At 47.3% G+C, this 23,307-nt stretch overlaps 1 protein-coding gene across 1 annotated transcript in view; it reads right to left on the bottom strand.

Annotated features, from left to right (window-relative positions):
- Positions 1-23,307, bottom strand: part of LOC147604248 (F-box family protein) — a 46,956-nt gene that overhangs the window by 8,725 nt on the left and 14,924 nt on the right. The window contains exon 4 of the mRNA XM_086795439.1: positions 16,754-16,936. Coding sequence (XP_086651565.1) covers positions 16,754-16,936 — 183 coding nt within the window. The remainder of the gene's footprint in view (positions 1-16,753; positions 16,937-23,307) is intronic.

The raw sequence follows: 23,307 nt of genomic DNA, 5'->3' as shown, positions 1-23,307 counted from the left end.
TGAACCTCTGCAAGACTTTGCCAATGTATTCCTTCTGAGACAAATACAACACATGCTGATTTCTGTCCCGAAGTATCCGCATACCCAAAATGTGATTTGCATCACCCAAATCCTTCATATCAAAGGTTTCATGCAGCCTCTTCTTCAATGCATCCATCTCTTTACGAGATTTCCCGGCAATCAACATATCATCAACATACAAGATGAGGATCAATAGACTGCCATCCAAAGCTTTCTTGGTGTACAAGCAGTGATCTATGTCACTTCTCCTGAATTTCTGAGATTTCATGAATGTATCAAATTTATGATACCATTCTCTTGGTGCCTGTTTGAGCCCATAAAGACTCTTTTTCAGCTTGCATACAAGCTTCTCCTTTCCACTCACTGCATAACCCTCTGGCTGCTGCATATATATCTCCTCATGGAGATCACCGTGAAGAAAAGCAGTCTTCACATCCATCTGAATCAAGTCCAGATCATCATGCGCAACCAAAGCCAACACAGCTCTAAGTGTGGTCATTTTGACCACTGGAGAGAAGATCTCATCAAAGTCCACACCATATTCTTGCTTGAAGCCCTTAGCCACTAACCTGGCTTTGTATCTGGTGCAACTTTGAGCCTGTATACCCATTTGCATGGCAAAACCTTCTTGCCTGCAGGCAAAGGCACTAACTTCCAAGTTCCATTTTTATGCAGAGAATCCATCTCTGACTTCATGGCACGCTCCCATAGAGCTTTGTCTGCCCTCTGTAAAGCCTCCTTATAACATGAGGGCTCCCCACAGTCAGTAAGCATCAAATAGTCAACCCCTGGAACAAACCTGTCAGGGGCTCTGGAGGGTCTTGTGGACCTCCGTACCCAATGACCATCATTTGCAGGTTGCTGTCCAGCCTGCATATCACCCATTGGTGGCTCCTGTTCCATGCCATAAGGCTGAAATATCATGCCCGGTATCTCCTCCAACTGTGGTATATCCATAGGGATATCTTCTGCCATCTCTGGCTGTCCATTTGGACCATTTTCAGCACCATTTAAGGGCTGGTTTTCCTGCTGTAATGGCTGATTTACAGCCCTTTGTTGTTGTCCATGATGTTCATCATCATCAAAGATGACTCTGCCAGGCTCCTGTTGCCTTGCAGGCTCCTTATACATGCATGTTTCATCAAAAATGACATCATTGCTGCGTATGATCTTTCTATTCATGGGATCCCAAAGTCTATACCCCATTTCACCTCTGTCACCATATCCTAGGAATATGCATTTGTGAGACTTAGGATCAAGTTTGGTGCGCATTTCCCTGCGTATGTGCACGTACGCAACGCAACCAAACACTCTCAAGTGCTTGTATGACGGAGGCTTCCCTGTCCATACTTCTTCTGGCACTTTCCCACCAAGCCTCGTGTTAGGTGACCTGTTTATAAGGTGAACGGCTGTCATAACAGCTTCAGCCCAAAAACCATGAGGTAATGTAGCATGTGACAACATAGAACGGACCTTCTCCTGTATGGTCCTGTTCATCCTCTCTGTTGTCCCGTTTTGTGGAGGATCATAAGGAGTAGAGAGCTCCCTCTTGATGCCTTTAGCATCACAAAAGTCCTGAAACTGTTTGGACATATATTCTCCACCATTGTCGGAACGCAAAGCCTTCAGTGTTTTGCCAGTTTGATTCTCAACAAGAGCAACAAACTTCTCAAACACTGAGAATGTATCACTCTTCAAACGAAGAGGATAAACCCACACCTTGCGTGTGGCATCATCAATAAAAGACACAAAATATTTTGCCCCTCCCAAAGAAAGCTGAGGCATCTCACATACATCTGTATGCACAAGCTCTAACTGAGCATCTTTCTGTCCAAGAGCTTTCTTGTGGGGGCACTGTAGTTGCCTACCATATATACAATGCTCACAAAATTGAAAACTTGAAAACTTTAGAGAAGGCAAGTAACCCAAACGAGACAATTGCTCCATTCCTTTGACACTCATGTGTCCCAACCGGCTATGCCACATAGAGATTTCCGGCAGCTCGGTTGCATTTACATTAGCATGGTGACAAACACCTGCATGCATGAAATAAAGAGTGTCCACCTTAGAGCCTCTGGCAACAACCAGTGAGCCCTTACTAATCTTCCACTTTCCACTACCAAATGTGGTAACATAATCAGCATCATCAAGCTGTCCAGTAGAAAGCAGATTCTTCTTGATCTCAGGCACATGCCTGACATCATGGAGCATAAGCTGTGAGCCATCTGAAAACACAAGCCTCACATCACCTCTGCCAAGTATCTTGCATGCATGGTTATCACCCAAATAAACCACTCCTTCATTGCCAGCAGTATACCTGACAAACAAGTCTCTGCAACCTGTGACATGAAAGGAGGCACCTGAATCAATGATCCATGAGTGCATACCATGACCACCTGTAAGAAGTGAATGGGCATCAAGTGAAGAAGTAAATAGGACCTCATCCTCACTGCCACCTGCATGTGACACATTGATTTCTTCAATCTTGACTTTACTTTTGCCCTTTGGCTTTACATCTTTGGCTTCATCCTTCTCTTTGTCTTTGCCTTTTCCCTTTTCTTTTTGATCATTTTTCCATTTGTAGCATTGCTTTTTAATGTGTCCCTTTTTGCCACAATAATGGCATTCCAAATCCTTTTTGGAGCGAGACTTGCTCCTTCCCCTTTCTTGGCTTTTCCCCCTTTGCTGGGATCTCCCACGTGCATTCATTGCATTGGACTTTCCAACAGAGTTGTTTTTCCTGTTCATCTCTTCTTGAAGAAGAGCACCCTCAACATCTGCATATGACAGCATAGCATGCGAATTGCTAGTGGCTGTCCTGAATGTGTCCCAACTCTCTGGCAAAGTGCATAACAGAAAGGTGGCTTTGAACTCATCGTCCATTGCCAACTTTTGATTAATGACCTGGCTGACAATACCATTAAACTCATTTAGATGGGCTGTCATAGAAGCCCCTTCCTTCATCTGAAGGCCTATGAGTTTCTTCAACCAATACACTTTGCTTGAGGCACTTTGTTGGGCATACAAGTCCTGCAATCTCTGCCACATTCCCCAAGCTGTCTTCTCTTCACGAATGCTGAAAAGTAATGAGTCTGACACAGACAACATGATAGTAGATCTTGCCAGCTCATCCATATCTTCCCACTCTTCAGCAGTAAGAGAAGCGGGCATCACACCCCTTTCTTTGATAGGCTTGTGCTGCTTTTTCTGGAGCAACACATTGTAGCACTGGGTTTGCCAAATATCATAATTATGCGAGCCTTCAAGCTTCTTGATGTGAAGCAATGAAGAGCTCTCACCTGTGGTTGCCATAGCAAAATGCAACCTGTCAATGCCTGACTCCTTGCAAAATGTGCAAACACTGCACCAAAAGCACACAAAGTGCTCACAGTTTTTCTCCCAAGCTTTATCTCCCACTGCGGAAGCAAGAATGCAACTTTTCTCCCACTTTATGTGATGAAAACACCAAAATCTGGTTGCTGCAGATTTTGGACAGCACCTTAAATGTGCTCTTTTGCCCTTCCAAAGTACTGTACAGCAGTACTAAGTGCTCACCTGTAATGTACCAAACCTGTCCCAGCAAGTTCAGCAGCTGAAATTGAACCTTTTGGTCACTCAAAACAGTGTACAGCCATGCCAAAACATGCACAAAGCTGTGCCAAATCTGTACCAGCAGGTACAATAGCAATAAATGCTCTCCTGGCTGTCCAAATGAGTGAAAATCAGACTTTTACAGTCCCGAACACTGCATACAACAGTCCCGAACAGAAATTGGGCAAAAGCCCCTTGACTGCAAGCTGATTTTTGAGGATTCAAGGCATAAATGTCTTGCCTGCTGCTTTGCCAAGCTCAACAAGCATACAAACTTGAAAAGCCCCTTGATTTAAGATCAATTTCTGATCATACATGGTACATTGGCGCACATGAAGGCATCCAGAGTGTTCACGATGCTTCCCGCTGGCCACATATACATCCAAATAATGAAAGCCCCTTGATTTACAGGCACATTGAGTGCTTGTAAGGCATCAACACATTATCCACAGCATTAACTGCGATTGCCTGCATGCAAATCAACTCAATCGGCACAAAAGCCCCTTGATTTGCACTGCGATTTGCTGCAATTTGCTGCAATTTTGCCCAAATGTGCGATTTCTCACATCATACAGCATGTATGAGTGCTTAATTGCACAATTACATCAAAAGCCCCAAATTTCGACATCCAATTTCCTGCAAATTGATCCTGATTGTGACCAATGTCCTGCAAATTGATCCTGATTGTGACCAATGTCACCCAATTTTGCCAATTTTGCTCAAAATTGAGCAATTTGACACCTGTATCTGCTCAATTGTTGATTGTACTTGCTCAATTGCAAATCCCAAAAAAAAATTTGAGGAAAATACCTTGTAATTTCTGATTTTTCTTCAATTTGCAGGCTGTTGCAGGAAAAGAGGGGTTGATGATTGCTGCTTCTGTTCAGTAGGTTCCAACAAGAGGGGTAAGCAGGAATATCGCATTGAGCCAACTGCTGGATATCTTCTCGTTGACCTTGTGCGGAATATCCTTCCACAGGCCCCTCATCACGTGCACCTGGTTCGGGGAGAGCGTGTAGACCACCTCCTTCAGACGCACGGGTACCTTCCCCATCGCCCGACAAACTGCCTTGCCTCGATCCGACCCTGGCTCTGCTTTCGATTCAGGCCCAGCAGTCAGCTCGCCTGCCTTCGCCTAGCTGCCTTCGCTGTGCTGGCGCCTTCGCTCGCCTCCTCGCTAGCGCACGTGACGACGTCACAGCCTTGTGGACTTCGTTCGCCTAGCGTTTGTTCGCCAACGCTCAGCGCCACGTTTGCACGGTTGACGCCCGACTTGTGGACTTCGTTCGCCTACGAGCTGCTGCCTTCGCCACTCGCCTGGTTAATAACGTGGTCAGTTGAGGGCGCCGCTGCTGTTTTCGCCTAGCGTATGTACGCCCAGCGCTACACTACAGGGCCCTCGCTTGGCTGATGGGCAGCTGGGGCAGTCCACGCTGCTGGCTGGGCAGCAGCTGGTTGGCCAGCTCCTTTTGTGCTGCAAGGAGCAGGGCGACCAGGAATCAGCAAGGCCCAAGAGCAGGCGACCAGCACAAAGGGGGGGGCGGCCAGCAAAGCAGAAGAGGGAGGAGAACCTGGTGACCAAAGCTCTGATACCAGTTGAGAGGGAGAATTAGGGTTAGGTCATGTGAGAGACATACACAGAGAAGAACAAGGGAGAGAGAGAGATGTGGGGATAAGTCAACTCATAATGATATGAGTGTGTGACTCCCCTATCACACATGTATATTGCACTAGTACACATAGTGCACTTAGTACATTAAAAGTACTAAGTGTACTATGTACTATAACTTATGGGCTTGTACACACTATAAGGGTGGGCATAACGCCTTTACCCCAACACTTGAGGCAGGAGCTGCAGAGATGCCTGGTTGGTGGCAGTATTGATATTTTGATGATGCAGGAGCACCACTTGGGTGAGAGCACGATCCGGAGATATGGTTCGCTGATGCCTGGTAGATGGGACACCTTTTGGTCTGCAGGGTTTGGCCCTTTGGGTGGACAGGGAGGAGTATGCATGGTCATTGCAGATGTATGGCGGCAGGCCATTGTGGATCGAGGGATCATTCTGCCTGGTAGAGCACAGTATGTCATTCTGAGGATGCATGATGAGCTCTTGGGCGTGCTCGACGTCTATGCGCCCAACCATGCTAGTGCCAGAGCAGAGTTCTGGACCCAGGTTACGGATGCATTGCGAGAGGCCGCACATTGGTGTGTCGGGGGAGACTTCAACATGCTTGAGGGCCCGGCCAATAGGGTGGGGGGCAGTCATGTTACAGTGCACGGCACGGAGCTTGCAGCTTGGGAGCGATTTTGCATGTCACTGAGGATCACTGATGCATGGCAGCATGGGGCCTTCTCCCGCTCTCAGGACAGTCTTAGTTTCTCTCGGTCGGATCGCCGGCAGGGAGGGACTAATCTATCACGGATTGATCGCTTTTATGTGGGCGACTGGTTAGTGGAGCGAGGGGGCTCCGTTGGCATCCTCGCTGGCACCTCATTTTCAGACCATGCGCCAGTTATTTTGACACTTGAGGAGAGGACACGGGAGCCCAGCCTGCAATTGAGGATCCCAGAGAGGGTACTTACAGATCCTAGTCTCGCTGAGGACATTGAGAGGATCTGGCATGATAGTCAGTGCTCTGACCAGGATGCAGCATGCGAGTGTGCCCAGGGACTCATCGAGCTGAGCTCTTTTCTGCACGCTGCAACTTTGACACGGCTGAGAGAGACTCGCGAGCGGGAGCATCGACTGAGACGCAACCTTGCTTCACTTCAGCGCCTTCAGGAGCAGCAGCATGCATGTGAGTGGGTGGCGTCCTAGCTGAGCCAGGCACGTCAAGAGGTTAGAGAGGCAGAGGAGCAGAGACATGAGTTTTACTATCGTCGCCAGGCCTCTCAGTGGACGCAGCTTGGTGATAGAGTGACTGGGGAGTTTTTTGAGATCACTGGACCCCGCCATGCTCGAGCAGGAGTCCGCCAGCTTGGGAGGCCGGACGGATCGGTAGCTATACTGAGCCCGGGGAGATCAGAGCCATTGCCACTGGGTTCTATAGAGACCTGCTTTCAGCGGAGCCAGCCACTGAGGCTCGGGATGCTTGCAGACAGACTGTGCGGGCCCATGTGCAGAGGAGGGTCACAGATCATATGCGTACAGTTCTAGGTGAGCCTCTTTCAGAGGTTGAGCTTGCTGAGGCCTTGAGGGTCCTGCCGCGCCATAGTTGCCCAGGGGAGGACGGATTGACACCTGCCTTTTTTATGCGCTATTGGGACCTTTTGGGGCCAGGCCTCCACAGGGGCTTTCAGTATGTTTTGGACACTGGGGTGATGCCACAGAGCTTTTCAGAGGGCTTGATCTTTCTTATCCCCAAGGGGGAGGGAGTATCAGATGATATTCGGCATTGGAGACCTATTACGATCCTCAATACTGTCTACAAGGTCTTAGCAAAGGCCTTGAGTTTGAGGATCCAGCCCTTCCTGGGGGAGTTGATTCATGCTACCCAGACAGGATTCGTCAAGGAGCGTAGTATCCTTGACAACATTTTCACCTTCAAGGAGGCGACAGCCCCAGCTAGATTTCTTGGTGAGGACTTGGTCGTGATGCTTCTCGATTTTGAGAAGGCATATGATAGAGTCGATTGGGGTTTCTTAGAGAGCACTATGCTTCGCCTGGGCTTTGAGCCAGGTTGGATTCGAGGGGTGGCGGCTCTATATTCCACAGCTCGTAGCCAGGTGTTGATTGCAGGAGGCCGGGAACCGAGTTTTGAGCTGACCAGATCAATCCGACGGGGGTGTCCTCTCGCCCCGTTTCTATTTCTCTTCTTTGCTGAGACTATGAGCATGTATCTGACGGCAGAGGAGGTTGGTTTGAGAGGACTCCAGCTCCCAGTCCGGGGGGAGGACCTGCTCGATGCTGAGTTTGCTGACGACACGGGGTTATTTTTGCATGGCCAAGAGGCCAATCTTCTTCGGGCAGAGCAGTCACTCTAGGTTTTTAGTGCAGCTTCGGGAGCACTGATCAATTGGCGCAAGACAGTGGCCTTTTGGATCAGTAGCACTCCCACTCCGGCATGGAGCCCAGACCCCGATTTTAGATGGATTCCTCCTGGCACAGCAGTGCGATATTTGGGATGCCAGATTAGACTAGATTTGTCACCTGAGCAGTAGATTGCCTCGCTTCTTCTGAGCATTCGGAAGAAGCTTTTGTATTGGAGTACAGCTCGGCTATCCTTGGCTGGGAGGGTGGTGGTGGCAAATCAGGTGCTTTTAGCGACCATGTGGTACATTACGTCTTGCTGGATCTTCTCGAGCTCTTGCATCAGTTAGGTACAGAGGCTGATCAGGCAGTAAGCCAGCTCGAGCAAAGGTTGCTTGGGCAGTTATTACACTTCCGCTGGCCCAAGGAGGCTTGGGCATTATAGATCCAGTCGATCAGAGTAGAGCCTTATTGGGGAAGCTTATTGTTCGGGGGCTGCTTCCAGGCGCTGAGCCTTGGAAAGAGCTCCTTTTGCAACGGCTGCAGGCTCGGGCTCCCCCAGTAGGGGGCACTTGGGCACCAGAGATTCGATGGATCTTCATAGAGATAGAGGAGGACAGGCCACAGTAGAGGATGGGAGGACCGATTTGCTTTGAGCATCCTAAGAGCTTGGGAGCTGTTGAGACCGGGGCTCTCTCAGAGACCTCCTTCTTGTGTTGAGGAGCGGGCCAGACAGCCGCTCATCTGGAGCCCAGCGGTTCGCACAGAGCAGGGTCATATGCTGGGTTCTCGGCCTCGTCTAGCCTGAGGACCTTTGGCGGCAAGCCCAGCACGTAGCTTTGGAGACTGGCATGCCTTTTGCAGTCTCCCAGAGGAGATCCAGGTGGAGAGGCTGAGTCACTTCAGAGGGGGGTTGATTATGAGGGATGACATTCAGGAGGCACTCACAGAGGAGTGGTTCACGCCTCTCGAGCTAGTGGCCCCACGGTGGATGGGAGCCTTTACACAGTTGGAGATCCTGATTGCTGTCAGAGCTTGCACTGAGTTTGGCAGATTCCTCTACTACGAGATTCAGGATGAGGACAGACTTCAGAGAGTGGAGGTGGAGTCGCCTTTGGTTGCAGAGTGCACCTTTCAGTGGATACGGGTAGTGGCCGCCGCTTCTCGGAAGTGGCATATTGACCCAGACCCTGCAGATGTGCTCCCGGATTGGCGCATATGGGCATATGCAGCGTGCCCCTTGGCCCGGCTCGGGGGAGTACGAGTGGCATGATCCTTATGCATCCCATGAGGCCACAGAGATCACCTTTTTCTAGTATACTGTTCCGCTGGGGCGGCATATTTTGACGGCGAGGAGGATGGTCTCTCTAGCTGCAGCGGGGCACTAGCGGCTACAGGGACTCTCACAGGAGTTCTTGGAGGATTTTTGGGCCCGGCTCTGGGCTAGTCGACAGGCTCGCAGGATCTCGACTTTCCAGTGGCTAGTCGCCCACAGGGGCTCACCAGTTGGCACCTGGCTTGTCTACAGCGGTCTTCCGACGGCCTACGTCCGATGCGGCCACCCTATGGAGACACAGAGACATTGCCTATGGGATTGCCCTCAGGCGCAGCGGATTTGGCTACGGATGCTGCGTATTCTGGCCCCCCTCTCTCCAGAGGGTTTGTATACGTGGGGTGCCGCTGCTTGGTCGACTACGTCAAGGCCTGCTATGGGCTATGAGACGGAGCAGGACAGTCAAGCCATCAGATTCATTAGGGGCCAGCCTCGCCTTGTTCCTTCACCGGATTTCTCGTCCGCCAGCTCGACACAGGAGAGGGATCTACGATGGGAGCTCCTCAGCAGCCTCACCATCTGGTTCACCTGGAGGGCCCGGTGTTTCAGGGCCTTTGAGGGGAGACTGGAGCCACCAGCAAAGACTGTACGGGGGATTTGGCAGGAGTTGATCCACACCCTGCGAGGACAGGTTCCTATCGGCCACAAAACTGGCGTGACAGCAATATGAATGTATGTCTTGGTCTTCCTATGGAGTGACAATCCCATAGGTAAGACGCCATCCTGGCCATACACGGGTGGCACCAACAGGCTCACATCCATACAGCACGAAGTAGGTCACACACGGGTAGCACAAAACTGGTTCCCGTCCATGTGATGCAGTACTGGTCACACACGGATGGCACGAAGCTGGCTCCCATCCATGTGACACCAAAAGATTGGCCCTTTCACATGGGACACTGGCCTAGCCCCATGTGAACACGGCACAAATCTAGCCGCTCTATGAAGTGACAATCCCATAGAGGTGGCTCCAGAAATGAAAATGGACCAAATAGTGACATCCCACCGGGCTTCTAAACACTTGTCCTCAACTGAAAAGCCTCAAGATATGCCTGTAAAAGCTGAGGGTAATCAGCAAAATAATCCTCGTCTACCCACTTTGCATCAATTGGCAAATAATTTTTAAATTTCACAAGGTATCACCTGGAAAGCTTCCTATGTGGTAACTTTCTCTCCTTGTGAAATACAATCTGCTCTGGCTGGAGGATCTCCTCAAGCTCATCAATCTTGGGCGGGTCTTCTGGATCTGGCCCCACATACTTCTGCAAAAGACTCACGTGAAAACTTAAAAGCATTGTGAATCTTCCAATGACTTGGTAAAGCAAGCCTGTAGAACACTTCATTGATCTTGTCAACCACTTTGAAGGGTCTATAATATCACGCGAAAGCTTTGGATATGATCCCTCTCGTCCTGGCCTCTTCCGAAGCCTAGCTTTCTCAAATTTCAGCAATACCCAATCACCTTCCTTGACTTGCATGTACCTTGTATGCTTGTCAGCAGCCCTCTTATGCTTGTCTTGTGACCTTGCTATGGCTATCCGCACCTGAGCAAAGGCTACATCCAAGTCACGCACATACTCATCGGCTACAAAAATCTCATCCTTTGTACGAAGGATGCGTGGCAATACCACTCTGCCATAAATAATCTCAAACGGGGCCTTTCCCGGGGAGACATGTACTGTGTTATTGTAAGTAAACTCTACAAGTGGAAGATACTTCTCCTGAGCACTCTTTTGATCTGCCACATAACACTTCAACAAATCCAATACAGCAAAATTTGCAGCCTCACTTTGGCCATCTGTTTGGAGGTGATAAGCCGATGAGAACTCAAGCTTAGTGCCCATGTTATCAAATAAAGCCCTCCAAAAGAGGCTCGTAGTCTTGGGATCTCTATCCCCAACAATAGACTTAGGTATACCATGATGCTTGAAGATGTGAGCAAGAAAAAGCTTCACCATATGATCAACTTTAATGGTTTTCTTGACGCGCAAGAAGTGAGCTTGCTTGCTAAACCTGTCCACAATGGTCCAAATAGCATCATTCCCATGCTGGGATCCAAGCAAATCCATAATGAAGTGCATAGTAATGCTTTCCCATGGCTGCGAGAGAATAGGCAATGGCTGAAGCAAGCCTGGAGGCTTTTGTCTATCAAATTTTACCTTTTGGCAAGTAATACATGCACGTACATATGCCTCAATGTCTTTACGCATGCTTGGCCAAAAGAAATATCTTTCGATCATGCGTGTCGTAGGTAAAATACCTCTATGACCAGCATAAGGTGGAGCGTAACATTCCTCCATAACCTTTGGACGCATATCCTTCACCACACACAAGCAGTTATCCTTCATAAGATAACCCTCTTTGATCACATAAGAGGCATGCAAGTCACCAGCCATCAAATCAGTCCATATATGGGAAAAATCAGCATCCAAATGATAAAGATCACACATAGCAGATAAGTCCCCATGAGAGGCCACTGAAACTGCAGCTATATAAGGCTTCTTGGACAAAGCATCTTCCACCACACTCTTCTTTCCCGGAGTGTGAACAATCTGAAGATGAAACATGGAAAGAAAGTTTGCCATTCTCATTTGCTTCTCCGAGAGCTTAGTTTGAGATAAAAAGTACCTCAAGCTTTGATGATCTGTCTTGACTACAAACTCAGTTCCATATCTTTAAGGCATGAATTACAGCCAAGAGCTCTTTTTCATAAATGTCCATATGGATCTCGGCATCATGCAATCGACGGCTCTCATAAGCAACTGCATGACCCTCTTGCTTTAGGACAGCCCCTATACAATTCCCACATGCATCACATTCCACCGGGAATGGCTTTCGCAAATCGGGAACAATCAACACGGGCCCACAAATGATAGCATTTTTGAGTTGCAAGAAGACATCTTGCTCATTCAAAGTCCATTTGAAGGTGGCTTTCTTCTTTGTAAAATCATGCAATGGCGAGACAATGTTGGCAAAATGCCTGATCAATCGCCTATAGTATGAACATAACCCCAGAAAGCTACGCACTTGATGTACATTTTGCAACTCTGGCCAATTTCGAATGGTTTCAATTTTAGCAAGATTCATTCTTACACCCTCTTTGGATACGATGTGCCCCAAATAGTATATCTCTGAGAGAAAGAACTCACTTTTCTTAGCATTTATGAAGAGTTTATGCTTTCGCAACTCTTCAAAGACTGTAGCCAAATGAGTCCTATGCTCCTCATTCTTGGAGAAAACCAAAATGTCATCAAAGAATACACCTGTGAACTTACGATGGGGTCGAAATATCATGTCCATCATACGGTTGAATGTTGCCGGGGCATTGGTAAGGCCAAACGGCATTACCAAGAATTCATACAATCCAAAAGTTGTCTTGAATGCAGTCTTATGAACATCCTGGGGTACCACACGAATCTCGTGATAACCACTCTTCAAATCTATACGGCTGAAACAAGCCGAACCATCAAGCTTATCCAAGATGTCATCTATGCGTGGGATTGGGAACCTGTTCTTGACGGTGAGCTTGTTAAGAGCTCGAAAATCCATGCACATGCGGAAAGATCCATCCTTGTTTTGCACAAGAAGTACAGGAGAACAAAAGGGTGAGAAGCTTGGCTGAACCAAACCCTTTTCTAAGAGCTCATTAACATGCTTCATAATCTGCTCTTGTTGTGCGGCACTCACACGATATGCGGGTTTGTTAGGTATGGTATTACCTCGCACAAGATCCATGCGATGATCCTCAGGCCTCTCAGGTGGTAGTTCTCCTGGCAATGCATCCGCAAAACAATCCTTATACGCATCAAGAAAATTCAGCCTATCTTGAGTCAATACATCCACATTCACCATGCTCGGTGGTACCCTGCACATCGGGTATGGCATGCACATTTGCCTCTGGTGGCTTATCCTCATGCTTTTGCTTGAGGGTAGGGCATTGCCTAAACATGTGCTCTTTACTAGCACAAGAATAGCATTTTCCCTCTTTGGCATATTGCTCCCTTTGCTCGGGGGTGAAGCCAAACTTGTTCTTCTTTGGTGCAATGTCTTTGGATGGGGTTCTTTCAGCTTTACCACCCTTTTGGGCTTCCTGAAAGCTCTTTTTAGGTGGCTGTCCACCTTTTTGCAGGTTTGGGATAGCCCTCTCCTTGCTCTTGGAACCTCCCTGATCTTGCTTAATTTTAAGCATCAATTGCTCCATAGCAAGAGCAGATGCTATGCGCTGCTGAAGAGTGTGTTTCGGATGCAATTCAATGCGGAACGATAAGCTGGTTGCAATCCGGAGCAAAACTTCCTCTTCCTTTCATCCTCGGAGAGTTACATAAAGGGAGTTACCTCAAGCAACACTTTCCAAAACTTATTGACATACTGCTGCACACTTTCATTGTCTTTTTGCTCAAGTCTATCGCACTTTTGGGTGAGAGTTTGCTCCGCGGACATTAGGAGGTAAAAATTGGGCATAAAATATGTCTTTAAACTCTTTCCAAGTGCAAATGGGATCTTTGGTGGTCTTTTCAGTGATCCACCAATGGGCACCTGTCCCCTTCAAGAACATGCTTGCATTATGAATTTTGGACTTCTCAGTGAAGTCCTCATCACTAAAAGCAATGTCAAACTGTGCCACAAAAGCGAGCACCTTAGAGGCATCATACTCTCCATGAAAGGCTTCGAATTTCATGAACTTGCCCCTGCCCAGGATCAAGGGCTACTGAAGGAGGAGGCTACGAAGGGGAGGATGAGGGAAAGCTTGAAGGCGAGGGCGGAAGGGATGGGGGGGGACCAAAGAAGGAAGGGGGAGGAGGAGAAAGAGGAGACGGCAGGTAGGGGGAGGGGGAGGGGGAGGGGGAGGGAAGGGATCATGTGGAGAGGGGAAGGACAGCATCTACTCTTGCTCCTGCGAGGGCAACAGTTGCAGGGGATCAGATCTTGGAGCCCGGGAGGGAGGGGAGTGGTTCCAAAAAATCGGGAAGACTAGCACTGAACCATTCCCTAGGACAGGTCTCCAAGCTCGACATCATGCTAGGACCCTCTGGAGGCAAGTGGGGCCTCCACTCAAAATGCTTCTCCAACACAATCGTTTACACCTAGGTCCCTTCGGGTTGTCTCACCTAGCAACAGCGCATTGCTCTAGCTCAACATCGGTGATGTCTCTGCTCTGTCGTCTTCCACCTTCCTTGTCCTAACGGCTAGGGTGCTCGAGCTCTGTCTCCCCAGTGGGAGGAGGTGAGGTGCTCGGTCCGTTCTCGCAATACTACAGGAGGGAACGGGCCAGACTGGCGTGCGCAGCTCGCCTAGACTAGCGAGACGAGCAAGCTCTGGCGAGGTGACCCATATGAAGCACTAGCCAGGAAGGCCTAAGTACTCCACCCGCTGCAGGGTGGGGTCCCACGAAGAGAGATGATGTGCGGTACTATCTCCACAAAGGAAACACTGATGCGAAGTAAAAAATTCCAACCACTCGCCAGCATGGAGGCAACCACCGCCAAGGATTTCAACACTTACCTATCGTTTTCCCAATGACAAAGAGAAGCGAAAGGTACTCTTTGAGGCCTAGAAAACAGATTGTGACCGAGAATCCAAATACTCCAGCTAGAGTGTCAAGGGATCAAAAATGTGCTGCCAAAACGCTTGACCTCCTGTGCGCTACACTCCGGGGCTCAGCTGAAGTACGCGGTCCGAAGCTGTTGGGGTGTCGAACTCACACCTAGGAGTAGCCCACCAGGCAGAGGGTATGGATATCTATGATCTTGCCTAGCTCACCCAAGGAGGCTGGCCTAGAGCAAGTCACAAAGCTGGCGCCGTCCACAATCTTGCAAACCAATGTTGAGGCTTCCAGGGAGGGTACCGTTGATGTTAGGAGCCTGAGGTCCGCTTCGGAGAAGAGGAATGGGGCGGCAACATCTGTTTGGGGTGACGAAGTGGCTGCCATGAAATCCTCTTGAAGGGGTGAAGACCAAAGGAAGTCAACACCTGCCGAAAAAAAACAGCCCGAATGCAAAAACCCGCTCTAAAGAAACGCTCAAGGGGAGGCAATGAGACAGGAACGTGAGGAGCAAGGCAAGGCCAAGGGGTGCTAACAGGGAAAAAGGGAGGCGACATAGAGGCGAGAGTGTTGGGGTTTCCTAGCTCTCGTGCATGTATCCTTCACGTGTGTATCCGTGTACATGTATCCACCTATGTAGCCACTTGTGTCCATGTGTGAACTGCCCCCAACAGGGCTAAGTATGTATGTGTGTCCACCCTACGTGTGTGTAAGACCTTATTCATGTATATGTGTGTGAACACCTGCTTAGGTGTGAACACCCCTTATAACTCGATAAGACAAGTATATGCCATGTGTGATGTGCTTATATGATATGTAAGGGTCAAAAGATAAGGCTACTTGCCTACAAAAAGCATGTACTTGACTGAAGTAAAGCACGAGTCACATCATTGAGTCGCGCAGCACTCTCTCTCTCTCTCTCTCTCTACCAGAGAGAGATGACAGAGATCAGAGCTCAGTTTCACAGAGAGGGTGCGGAGCGACTGGCTCGCTTCAGAGCACACCCAGGCATGTTCTTCAGGGAGCTGTGGACACCCCCTTCATTGATGTATACCATTTTATACCCCCAGTATGGTACAGGACGGAGCTAGCTAGGTTGCATATCATGATTGTATACTCCATGCATATAGCTTTGCATTCTCCTAGTAGTAGAGCTCCAGTTGCACACCCAGATTCAGCTTTTTACTTTTTCATTTTGTTGGGATGACAGAGGATACCCCATACAGGTACACCGATTTGTCTCATAGGCCGAGTTCGGTCTTTTGGAAGACGTTAATAAAATCTTTCTTTCTCTCTCTCTCTCTCTCTCTCTCTCTCTCTCTCTCTCTCTACCATGGAGTTCCATCCACCTTAGCTGCTACTGTCAAACCCTAACCCTGGTGGGCCTTCAGGGAAAAAGCGGAGAGGAAGGACTGCAAGGCGGGCTCGAAGGAGGAGGCTGGACGAAGGACCAGGGGCAGCAGGGCCGAAAACAGAAAACAGTGGTGCTCCGTGAGAAGGAAGACTGAAGGCGGGGAGGGCGCACTAGAAGAAGGGCAGGCAAGAAGCGCCCCGGGGGGGGGGGGGAGGAGGGAGAGGGAGAGAGCGAAGGCGGGCTGAAGTGAAAAGAGGAGGGAGGCAGGGGCAGCACAAAGGAGGAGAGGGGGAGAGGAGGCGCACGTTTGCAAACATGGGGGGATTTGTTGCTCCAGCTCTACACATGTAATAGTACATCGCATGGAGCAGTGTTTTATTGCTGCATAGCCATGAAAACGCATGTACTTTTTGTTGTGTATGTGTCGAGTTTTCATGGTGCTTATGCACACAAGGGGTTTCCATAGAGCTTAGTCTTGGACATGAGAAGGGGGTCTCTGCTGCCCAAAGGCAGTTTGCTGTGAGTTGGTTATGTCTATGGGGGGCTGAATTTGATGCACAACCTCTATGGGAGGTTCATCCTCATGTAGCCTATAGTGCATGCAGCCACGGTTTTCAATCTTGGAGTCTATGATTGACTGGGAAACTGATTTGTGTGTGTACAAGATCTGTAGGCTCAGGTCCTTGCTATTTTTGGAACATACTCGTATGAAAATCCTCCAATGATTGGCCATATCAAGCTTGAATGCCAATTCATTGATCTTCTTATACCAGTTTATAAGCTTCGAGCTAAATGCCTGCTTGCCGAGGCACTTTCGGAGTCAACTTTCTCAAATTTACATTAGCCTAGAGTCCCAAATGCACAACTTATGCAGGCACAAAAACAGCACTATCAGGTTTCTCAGACTGAAAGTAAAAAATACACGGCCTTCATACTCACAGCAAACAATGTCAGTCCATGCTCAAACTGGGCTTTTCGATGGCCAGAGAGTGCTGCTCGCTTCATCCACTTCCTGGCTTCTCGAAGGTCAGTATTAAGACCCTCTCCTTTTCTGTAGCACAAAGCCAGATTATACATCGCTCTAGCACTGCCACCTTCTGCAGCTCGTAGATACCAGCGAGCCTGCACAACAAGGTAGATGTGTTTCTGAACATTTAAATAGCAGCATTGAAAAACTAGACATTCCATTAAAGAAGAGAAATGGGAGTGAACTTCCACAAAATAAATAACAAAAACATTTATCTGCTTCATGAAGACAAAGAGCTTAACGTGTTGAAGCTGCAGTTGACTGAGAATGTCACTAGTTGGGCATACTTTACGCTTCCGGACCTATGGGCAAGCTCCATAGTGTGGACATGACACCTCGTGGCGAGGGACTTACATCTACGTCAAGGATCATGAAGATTGCCACCTCATGGTAGGGCACTAATGTCTACACCAAGGACCAATAGGCTAGATATGAGATGCAGGGGATTTTGGTCTATGCCCGTATCTAGATTACGGTATTCTGGTTGGCTTGGGGACGTAATATCTACGCCCAAAATGACTGCCTGCTACAAGCCAATACATTCTTACGCATGGCTTACTTGCATGCCTGGACCTATTTTCGCATGAAATATTTTACTCCCTACAAGATCTGTGTGTCTAGTTTACGAGGGCAAGGGACACCCTCTCGCGAACCATGTGCATGAATATGTATTCTGACCTCGCTTGTGGACTATAGACACGTGGTAGGTGTGTTATGTACCTAGCACTAACCATTGGAGTTAGGGACTAATCCAACAAGATTAGGGAGGACCCTCGGATTAGGGAAAAAGAGCAGATTCAGTTGGCTAAGGTTTATATTTAATAAATCCAAGGTTATTGGATATTTATGACCGGATTGTTATTTATAGCAACAATAAGCACTATATAAGTGACACTTGGGTTATTATTGATTCACTATGGTCTAGACCTGCACCAAGAGGCTTACTCCTGCTATGGCTATGGCGGATCACAAGGATAGTCTTGCCGAGGACCCTTGCAGGCAAGCACAGGTGGTACAAGATGCCAGGGCTGATTGGCATGGACTCGTGGGAGTGGAACCTTAGCCCCTTGCTCGGGGGAGGTTTGTAGACACGAACATACAGTTGGGTAGTGAGTTTGCATGCACCCCTTTTATTTGGTTTCTCTAACTTGTTTATGTCATGTGCATGCACATGTGTCACGATTGTGACTTAATCTCTCTGAATTACCCTTAATTACTCTTAATCATTGAAAGGACACCACTGAAGGGTCACACCCTATCACATGGGTCATCACCAAAGGACACATCTCTTCAAAGGGACACATCTATTGATCAAAAGACACATCTATACGTCCATACGATAAAAATATTCATTCCAATACACAGTACCGCAAGCTTGTTGGTTCTCTTATTTATTTGACTTACACCACACTCGACATTTCTTATAGTGTCAGTGTTCTCAATCAGTTTTCTTCCGCTCGTCGACATTTTCATCGACAGGCCGCTCTGAGGGTTCTCCAATACTTATCCGGTACCTTGGACTATGGTCTCCCTTTCAGGAGGCTCTGAGCTTGTTGGATACTTTGATGCTGATTGGGCAGGTGATCAGGATACTTAACGATCCACTTCTGGTTATTGCTTCACTCTTGGTTCCGGTCTTACTTCCTAGAGATCCAACAAGCAAAATACAATTCCATTATCTTCTACTGAGGCTAAGTAGCATGCTTATCTAGATACCTGTTGTGTGAGCTGTTATGGATATATTCCAAATGTTGAGCAATCTCGATACTTGTTGTGAGTTGTTATGGTTATTCCAGACGTTGAGTAATCTTACAAATAGCGACAGTTCCTTGGCATTGGCTCGAACTTCATCCTTCCATGGTAGGACCAAACATATTGAGGTCCACTCACTTTGTTCGTGAGCTCGTCGCCGACGACATCATTACACCGGACTATTGTCCTTCTCAGGACAACCACCGGAGTATTGTCCTTCTCAGGACAACATTGTTGATCTCTTCAACAAACCTCTTCCTCGAGATACTATTGATCAGCTCCTTACCCATATGGGAGTCAGACCCCCATGCTGGAGCTGAGAGGAGGTGTTGAACATGTCAGCTCCAGCTCTCTTTTACTCTATTTTATTCCCTTTTTATCCAGGTATTTATCTAATATTTTTAGAGACTTTTTCCATATTTTTTCAATATTTTTATAGCTTATTTTAGGCATTTTTTCAATCGCGGACATTTGTCCTCCGGTGCTACTCGCCGACTACTCTACATGAGAGATGTATATAAGCATGGCCATTGTGCCTTCATATTTTATTCAACATTCATTCAATACATTTAATATTTCAATCTCTAGCTCAAGTGTTGGATCTCTCTGTGGGCTGTCGTGATATCTATTTGCTTCCGCTTCACATTCACATATTCTCACGTCTCTTACTCGTGATAGGCTGAATTTTCTAAATGAGTATAGAGATTGTTTTCCCAATTCTTTGCCAAGTGAAATGCCTCCCTCACGGCCAAAGGATCACCATATTGCCCTGCACTGAGGTGCTATGTGACACATTGACCATCATTTAGTGTAACATTGTACGTCATTAGTACCCATTCAGCAACATTTGTCGTATGCCAAGACCCCATTGTGAGCCCCAATCTGGGACATGTCAAGCACTAGCTACATAGGTCAATCCCCCAACCAAATACCAAGCCGACAGTGTTGGAATGGATTCTTGCTCCTCTGCTTCTCACACTGCCACAAGGCAGCCTGTTATCCCACATAGTGGGTTGGGGTAATCTTAATCCCTCTATAGAGGGCAAAAATGCCCTTGGTCTGGGGGACCTGGCCGGTTGATGGCCGTCTTCTGCATGCTACGCCTCTGTTTGCTTGGTGCTCCGTGCTCCACGTACTTTCATGGTATCAGAGCCTCGTCGACTCCTGTTGCTCAGTTTCAGGCTTCACATCTAGGGGGGGGTGTTGGAATGGATTCTTGATCCTCCGCTTCACACTGCCACATGGCAACCTGTTATCCCACATAGTGGGTTGGGGTAATCTTAACCCCTCTATATAGGGCAAAAAAGACCTTGGTCTCCCCTCATCCCCCACCTTTATTAGTAGTCTCATAAGATGTTTGGGTGGCAAGGGCCCGGTCGGTTGATGGCCGTCTTCCATGTGATGCGCCTCCATTTGCTTGGTGCTCTGTGCTCCGAATTCTTTCAGACAAGACATTAGCAAACTGACCAGCACATGTGGCTCCTATATAAGAGATTCCACCACTCATTCACCAAGAGTCATCAAGCATCAAGCATTCAGCCTTTTGCTACAGCCATAGAGCATAGAAGTTCATCCCCATTCTCAGCCAGCATATGTGCTTCTCCACAACAAATTCGAAGTTGCATACGTGGCTTCATTGGGTGCTCTTCTGTGTTCACAGGACAGCATACCGTTCATCTTGTGTTCGGTCTTCCTCGACCTTGCATTAGGCCGTCCTCAGTCATCATTCATTATCATTGTACAAAGTTCTCCAAAGAAATACCAACAAATACTCCTGCTGGTAGGGGGGACCCTTCAATGGGTACTTGGGACCCAATCTGGTGTCGACTCTCATCTTCTCTCTCTCTACTCTTCTCTCTATTTATGCAAGGGCTATGGGTTTAAGTGAATTTTTGAGCAATCACATGTATATGTATGGAGAAAGTGAATTCTAGATTATTTTTTTTCCATTAAATCTGTAAAGGGACTAGACACTGTAATCATCCCAAAGGTAAGACCTTTCCCTAAATGGCTTATTCAATGAAGATAGATAAGTTTGAAGGCCAAAATTTCCACACTTGGCAAACTAAAATTAAATTCACGTTAATGAAGAAAGGATTGTGAAATGTTGCAAATGGCAAAGACAAGAAACCAAGTACGAGGAATGCAGAAGCTACATGGCTAGCCAAAGATGGAAAAGCACTTGCCTGTAACTATTTGGCTCTCCTAGCTCTATTTCACATAATGAAATCCATGCCCGGACACCAGACATGTGGAAGAAGACATGGGGACAAGGTCCATAAGGTTTGATTAAGAAAAAGCACCATTCTTGGTCAAAAAGCAAGAAAAAGCAAAAAGTCAAACACGGTTGACTGCGAGCCAAGGGCATTGTTGGAAAGAGGAGACTGAGCCGAACCAAAAAGCTAAAAGACGCTTTCTCTAAGGCCAAAAAAGCAAGGCCTTGAAGCCAGACAAGCAAAGCACCAAAAGTTGAGTAATATTTTATTAATAAAAATAAAAAGAGCAAAAGCAAAGGCAAAGGCAAAAAGAGAAAAGCAAAGCATAAAAAGGCAAAGCAAAAGCATGAAGGCTTTTTGGCAAAAAGCAAGGTCTCTTACAAGTATAAAAAGGATCGGACTTTTCTTGTAGTACCATGAAAAAGATCATTGAAGATTAAAGGAGATCGTTGTGGAGTGTGTGTGGGCATCATTATGATCATGGAGAGCTGCTTCTTCGCCATCAACACCTTCTCCAACTTGCTTTTCAGATGCACGGTCAACCCTAGACTTGTATGGGCATATGCATGGGCGATACGGAAGCATGTACGGACAGAAATTTCAGACACCCTAAAAATTTGCTTTTTTGGAGGTTTTTATCACCCAAAAACCATTAAAACAGGTTTTATATCAGTTTTCTTGCCAGAAAGAGCTTTTCCATGGTTTTCTTCATCAACAAGGTTGTAGGAGTTGTGGAGATTACTTGTGGGAACTTGGACATAACGCTTGAGCATGGAACTTGGACATGAACATGGAGAACTTGGACATAGAGCTTGGGCATGGAACTTGGACATGAACATGGAACTTGGACATGAACGTGGAATTTGGACTTGGATCTAGACTTGGACTTGGATTTGGATTTGGATTCATTGGACTTGGATTCATTGGATTTGAATTTGGATATTAGATTTGGTACTAGCCCGGTGAGAGATACTTGTGGGTCACATTCTCGTGGTATGCTCGGCATCAGAGATCTTGTGCCTCCACATCCACATTGACATCGACTTGGATATCCTACATTGGCATATCTGTTTGTTTTGTATTCATTGATTGTATATATCCTGGCCAACATGCCCGTGGATTGTTTCTAAATAAATTCTTGAAAGAGGATGGGACCTATTCCCCGCTCAATGTGGTGTACTGTGCAAGATCCCTATTTCCTTCTCTCTCTCCCCTCTCTCTATATCTCTATCTCTTGGTTGAGTCTGTCACGGCACGCCCCACTGGGCTTACAGTGGTATTAGAGAAGGATTTCTCTTGAAGAAACTTTCTTGGGGTAACAGAGCCATGTCGAGAGAAGAGGGAAACCAAGGGTCTAATGAAGGGAACAACTATCAGGCCAATCCAAGACTTCAAGATAAGAACCAGCGTCGTTGATCCATTACTCATGAGACCGCAGCCATGTTATCAGAAGAGTACCATGACTTTCCGCGGTTCAGACAATTTCTCAGAGACAAGGAATTACTTGCGTGGAGAACCAAGAGGGAACGAGACCAAAGGTGGTCTCAAATGTTTGTAGATTTCATCAAGGATCGAGCCACCGAAGACGAAGGAGTTGACGCTGCTAAAGCTTATCTCAAAAGGATCTAGAGCTACCCACTCTATTTATCATGGAGGAGACAAGGAAGCTACTCCTAGGCCTACTCTTTCAAATGCAATTTCCTCAGGACAGGTAAGGGAAAGGAAGGCAAAGACACCATAGAGATCTGAAGATTATCAGATTGACATCATGCCAAGAGGTTCAACGAGTGGTTTGCAGTGGTTTGCAGTGGTGTTTAGCCCATTGCGTATTTCGACAAATAAACCCATGGAATCTTTGTGGACCAAAACTAAAACAAAATCTTTTTGAAGCATTGAGACTTTATGCTAGCAAAGGACCGGTGTTGGTTATTCTAGACCTTTTTATGGTTGAACATGATGAGATTGCATTGGGGCAGTCTTGCACCAAAAAGGCCATGTTGTGGCCTATGAACGTCAAAGACAACAAGGTAGCAGATGCATTATCTCGAAGACCCTGGTGCTACGAGGTTTCTATGGATTACCATATGGATTTCACTTCTGTCAAGTCAAGGGGTTTCCCATATGCATAAAACAGCCCATAATCTATCATAGCCTTTACATATCTCATGATTCTCCTGACAGCATCCAAATGCGATTTGCAAGGCTTTTGCATGAACTGACTAATTAGCCCCACAACATAACTCAAGTCAGGACGTGTAATAGTAAGGTAAATCAAGCTGCCTACCATCTGACGATACATGGTTACATTCTCTATTTCAGCCCCAACATCAATCTGTAGCTTGACATTTTGCTCTTGGGGTGTATCCATAGCCTTGCATTCAGCCATACCATACTTCTGTAACATGTCATGAGCATACTGCTTCTGTAGCAGCCATATGCCTTGAGGTGACGACACTACCTCAATTCCCAGAAAATATTTCAACTCACCAAGATCTTTG

This window comes from Cibotium barometz, chromosome 62, assembly GCF_041138505.1.
Source record: "Cibotium barometz isolate CiBa-2024 chromosome 62, ASM4113850v1, whole genome shotgun sequence".
Taxonomy (NCBI): Eukaryota; Viridiplantae; Streptophyta; class Polypodiopsida; order Cyatheales; family Cibotiaceae; genus Cibotium; species Cibotium barometz.
Note: the sequence above shows the minus strand (reverse complement) of the source record. Positions and strands in the feature narration are given on the sequence as shown.